Source organism: Fragaria vesca, linkage group LG2 (assembly GCF_000184155.1).
Source record: "Fragaria vesca subsp. vesca linkage group LG2, FraVesHawaii_1.0, whole genome shotgun sequence".
Lineage (NCBI taxonomy): Eukaryota > Viridiplantae > Streptophyta > Magnoliopsida > Rosales > Rosaceae > Fragaria > Fragaria vesca.
In genome coordinates this window covers 6,130,905-6,136,912 of record NC_020492.1, presented here as the reverse complement: position 1 = coordinate 6,136,912, position 6,008 = coordinate 6,130,905, and the positions used below count along the sequence as shown (strand labels likewise).

General features: G+C 35.5%; 1 protein-coding gene across 1 annotated transcript in view; it reads right to left on the bottom strand.

The window, feature by feature from the left end:
• Positions 1-1,323, bottom strand: part of LOC101310363 (myb-related protein Myb4-like) — a 2,378-nt gene extending 1,055 nt beyond the window's left edge. Inside the window, exons 1-2 of the mRNA XM_004289891.1 lie at positions 1,113-1,323; positions 876-1,005 (exon numbers count right to left, since the gene is read on the bottom strand). Of these exons, the coding sequence (XP_004289939.1) occupies positions 876-1,005; positions 1,113-1,245 (263 nt within the window). The 5' untranslated portion in view covers positions 1,246-1,323. The remainder of the gene's footprint in view (positions 1-875; positions 1,006-1,112) is intronic.
• Positions 1,324-6,008: the final 4,685 nt, after the last annotated feature.

Genomic DNA, 6,008 nt, shown 5'->3' with positions numbered 1-6,008 from the left:
TCGGAGTAACTTCGACCTTAGTGTCTTCGTTGGTCGGTGGTAGGACTACTCGTCGTTGTATGTTGTAGTCTTCTTTTCTAGTGGTGTGCCTAAACGTTTTTTATTTCTATTGTCTGTGCGACCGGCCAATACTTGTCTGCAATTGTCTGACCATCTGAGGATTCTAAGTAGGAAGGACCAAAATACAGATTAAGGATAAGTTAGAAAGGTAGAATGCATATGGATTACTAAATACTTGTTTTGTTTCTGTCACATGAATGATTATATTGCACCAAGCAAAGTGTGATGTTGGATGTGTGCTGGTTTTTAACGTCTTGAGAAACGTGTTGGTTTTGTTTTTAAACCTAAGTACTATATGAGAAAGTTATGCGAAGAAGGAATCTGGCCAGTCCCACCCTGTCTCACTATCCATCGAGAAACGTCGGCAGCACAAGATTTTTCTTTGTGACTATTTTTTTTTTTTTTTTTTTTTTTTTTTGAGAAGGTTTCTTATGAGTCATGACTAATTATTTTCCAGTTCCAATGCAGTTTTCTCAAATAAAATGTACTGTCGGCAACACAAAATGTACTGTCGGTCTACTGTCACGATCTTCCGTTTATACAGATGACATTATGACATTATGTCACTGAACCAAATATATTAGTTTAATTTCGAGTAAAATTATCTTAGTGATAAATACTTAAATAAGCTTAAAATACTTGATAAATCAAATCAAATGGACTAAACATCCATGGGGAACCATGAAAATGAAATCAAACCCCATTTACCCCAAAAACAAAACCTCGTCAATCTTCACGAACTTAAGAAAACCAAACCAAATAACAAACAAGGAAACTTGATGAATCATGAGAGATGGATCAAGACAAGTTCATACCTATTCCCCAACATTTGATGCAAATTGATGATGGCCTCCTCTTCCTCCCTGCTAAAATTCCCTCTCTTGATATCCGGCCTCAGATAATTCGTCCACCGGAGCCTGCAACTCTTCCCACACCTCAACAACCCTACAAAAAGAAAGCCCCAGCACTCGAGTCAGTTCAAACAGTACTACATCAGATCCACAATCACACATCCGTGTAACTAATCACTCATCAGCAAACCAATAACTCACCGGCGAGTTTGGGAAGCGCCCTCCAGTTGCCATGGCCGTACTGCTGAATGTAAGAGACGAGAACGTGATCCTCTTCGGGAGTCCACGGCCCTTTCTTCAACCCCATCTTCTCGCAGCACGGAGCTCTCACCATTGTTGGAGAGTTGGGAAATGCTGTTTGAGTTTCGAGAGGACAATGAGCTAGCTAGGAAAGAAGACGCAAAAGGAAGCTAAAGGGAAATGAGAGCCGGGAGGGGTATATATAGAGATATGGCGAGTCGTGTGTGACGACCCCAAAGTTGAAAACTTGAAGTGAAGGTGTGCTGTACGAAACGGAATAGTACAAATTTCAAGTACGGGCGTTAACTGGATCCGACCCGCTTTCTTTTTCATAGGAAATTTCAAGTAGACGTCATATGTGGGGTGGAGGCAGATTAGAACACGTGGGGGTATATGTGTTGGCCTGAAACCGAGGTGAAAATTCTTTGTGTGCCAGTCAATGGGAGTAAAGGATTATTGCTACTCTCCATATATGCTCTTGAATATTCATCATTTCTGATTTTTGATCAAGAATTACCGTGCATTTAAGTGGTAAAATTGAGGTGATGTAACGCTTTGGAATCATGGAATCCTACCACTTAGATGCACACTACCACTATTATTCTTGAGGTATCTGCTCGAACCGAATAGAATAATCTCTTTGAGAGAAAAAAAAAAATTTAAATGGATGAAGAGAAATCTAGCTCTTTAATCGAGTTTAGTGAAATCTCTTCAAGAGGATCTAAGCTGATCACAAATTCAACCTATGCTTTGATCACAAATGGACATAATGTGCAACTGAATGACATCTACAATTCGCCAAAGAATATAACCATGGTGCATGCCTGCAATCAAATTGTGAAATCAGAATACCAGCACGATGATGAGTCGATGATGATCTTCAGACGCTGTGCTAGCTCCAAGATAGGGATAATAAATCTATTAACTCATACAGTTCTAATTGTGATCCATGTGTGTAATATATATGTCCATATATAAATCAACAGAATTGATTCAAAACCATTATCGTTATATTAATCATATATATGATGGTTTTAGTTCATTTCTACGAGTCATAGCCCTTAATTGTTATCTTTCTTTTTGAGAATCTATATATAGGTTATATAGCATCCTCGAGTAACTTTCTTTCCTAATCTGTTTAACATGATGAAACGATTAGATGGATGAAAGGAGCTAATGGTCGACACCTGATTCTAAACAATATTTCATTACATGCTTTCACATTCAAAACTTGCCCTCCGACAAAATTGATGCATCCAAATATCTAGCAGCTGTAGGTTCAATGTTGGATGTACTGCCGAAGACAAATGTCTGTGTGGAGTGTAGACCAAGTTAACTTGATTTAGTTAATTTGCATGTTATTGTTTAGCAAAATGACAAACATATATATGGCGGCAATATATATAGTTAGAGCGAGAATTAGAGTGTAGATCTAGCAAGATTGGTTAAAATAAGTAGCTATAATTTCCTTGATCAGAATGTCAAGAGAATGACCTAAAAATGCAGAATATATTGGAATCAAGTCATCAGCCGAGGATTAAAAGTTTTTTGAAACTAGTTTTTGTACGTATATATATGCCAATATTAGAATTTGAACCAATACTTAAAATTTTCTTCAAAAATTGTCATAAATCCAGAGTACTGAAATTTCTATTATGAATGAAAACAATAATATACATAGAAAACTTACTAGCATGTCAAAAAAAAAGCCACCGATAGATTAAACAACGGGGAAATATTACTTTACATGCATCTAGCTTCATATTTTACTACCTAGGTTGGATTTAAGTTGTATCTTATGCGCATGATTTTCAAACCCTAATGCCGACTTTGAACGTGGGACCAATGCCCGAATATGACAATTACCAGCCAGAAATTTCATGATGGGATCGATCACCAAGTTGAACTAAACTAAATATTATTAACCAGGCGAGAAGTAATTTAGCTAGTGTGCGTTTCTCCGTCAACTTGGACTACATTAAGTAGTAGTAGTGGTAGCTGATGATAACTATGTTTGAGTAGTAGTGGAGCTGATGATATATCAATTAGTCAAATTAGCATTATGTACATCGAATATATGGCCGGAAAGCAAGCCCGATCGATCATATATAGCCTGGTTATTACTTACTCATGCAGTGATGTCACAAACACCTTCAAATAAGTTGCACCAACTTTTGTTAATAAATTTCTCTTCCTCGCTCTTACAGAAACAACATTGCGAAAGTATTGTGATTCAGTCTTCCAAAAAACTCAAACAGAGTTGTAGAATTCATGTCTTTCTTGGTTCTGATATCATCTAATTATACTAAAATCGTTTAATCTGTAAATTTTAAAATATACATAGGATGTAGTTTTTGGCATATAAACTCGATCAGTCTGAACCTCTATAATACTGTATTTGAATATGTCTTATCAAGTTATTAGGTCATTCATAAAATCATAAGTTTTGATAATCAAGCTAACAATGATGTATAATTAGATCAAGCTACGATTGGCATGGATCAAACAAATATATATATATATATATATATACACACACACACACCCCCCTTTATATTATTAGTAGTTTAATTACCATTTACCATGTTGATCACACCCGATTGAATATGAAGACCAGGGTACTATATATCAACCATCATTACATAATCCAAATTAAAGCATTAATTCCATGCATCCGAATTAAGTACCTCATTGGATGCTGATAATTCTGAATTCAAGGAGGAGGTGGATGAATATTTCTCCACTCTTTCAATTTCTATGATCGATTATTATCTTAATTTCTGCCTCTTCCATAAGTTAGGTAGGAATGATATGATTAGTTTAAGTAGATTAATCAACTCGAGCATAGCAATCTTCCACAGATAAATTAACTTTAGGTCGAATCTGAAGGAATAATAAAGTAGCCAGCCAGTTTCAAACTCTCATATATATTCTTCTTCGATATAGATCAGTCGTATAAAATATCCTCATCACGAGCACCATTATAATAAGATTGCATGTGTGTTGAAACTTTGTCTAGTTTCTCCTCCTGGTTAAATGTATTAAGACCTAAATCTAATCTTGTGTCCAAGAATCATTTGATTAAACATATCAGATATATATAGCCAAAATCTTGATGAGCTCTCACTATATGTCATCACTTTCTTAATTTATACCTAGCTTTTGAATTTACAGACCATATGATCCTAACTAATAATTGAAATCATAAAGTAGTTTTAAGACATGCACCGCCCTCTCAAATCAAAGCTAGCTAGTCAATTGTGATATATGAATATACTTCATGACTAGCTCTACCAGTCTGGTGTTCAACGTACAGAAACTATAAATTAACTTTTGAACTTTTCTCACCGAGAGAGAGAGAGAGAGAGAGAGAAAATAGATTATCCAAAGTGAAGGAGTACTATTCTGAACGAAAGAGGAAAGTCATGATCGTCAACCAACTCATTCCCAGAACTGATAGTATGTTCTGTTGTTCTAAATTCTGCTTACCTGCTCTCTTTGACAGATTCTTTTTGGATACATAAATCGAAGACCTTATTTCAATTTGACACTTGCACGTGTGTTTAGGAATGGACAACTTCAACTATATATCGATTATCGACCAATACCGAGAGACAATATTTGATGCATGAAGAAACGCTAGCTACTTGTGATTTTCTTTTTCCTGTTTCCTTGTATTAAATTTTTTTTGAATGAGAGATTCAAACTTTGAACATAGAGGAATACTGCAATTGAGAAAAATAAACATCACAGTTAATTTAGAAATTAAGTTGGTGGCGTGTAGGTTTTGAGTGCCACTTTGAAATGTTTACTGAGATGGGCAAGAACTTGTCTATTGTTTTCGTTTCATGGTTGATTGATTGATTCGGCTGACATAATTTGGAAAAAATGTAGTGAGAAAAGTCTGAATAATCTTTCAACACTTCTGTACAACAAATATTTTGCTAATGCACATTCTTACTTCAACTCAACAAGCTAGCTAGTTACTGATGGTATACAAAGATCCATTTTAGAGACAAGTCACTTCGACTCAACAAATACTCTCTTCATTGCTTTCAATGGTGTATCCTCTATTTGTAGAATTGTAGTTTATTACATAGTCAAGTTGTCTATACTCTTGTAAAGTTGTACTATTACATATATATTGTAGCTTCGAAAAACAGTGTTTTCTAATTCAAGACTCTCCCATTTCTATAATTTATACTTTCTGGCTTCCTTAGTCTTCACCGAAGTGGGATTAGTTGACTGTCACTGAGCTTGTTAGTACTCGAAACCGAAGATAACAATCCTTCAATTTGAAAATCAAGCGGTGGTGGATATATCCATCAAAGCAGCCAAAGCGAATCTGCTTAGTAGCTAGTACTGTTCAATTGGAGTCCTTGTTCAAAACATGATCCAAAAGAATTGAGGCATGGTTTTCTTTTCAAAGGCTACCTTTATGAAAGTTTCAATGGCATTCTATATTAGACGTCGGCTGATCTGTCGTGCAACACCAAGAACACCTTTAAAGAAGAATTAGGAGCTTTAGCTTTAGTTTAATCAAAGTGATCGAGCATCTTCAGGGCCCTGAAAAAAGATTGCTATCTTCTGCGATAGTATTATTTATATAAACTTAGAGCATGCCGCTGCAGCCTTCAACTCGCATTTGATTTACAAAAAGCTTGAAACTTTTTATTTAGGAGCATGACAATCTCTGAGATTCGAGTTCTCCAATCACTGATCTTATGTTTGAAAATGTGACTGATGACAAAGATTTCTATTAGTTAAATCACTGGAATTTTGTAGAATGGGATGCTGATCATAAAAATCTTTAGGTTAAACCCTAAATGCAACTGAAACCAATGGGTGATCAAGTAC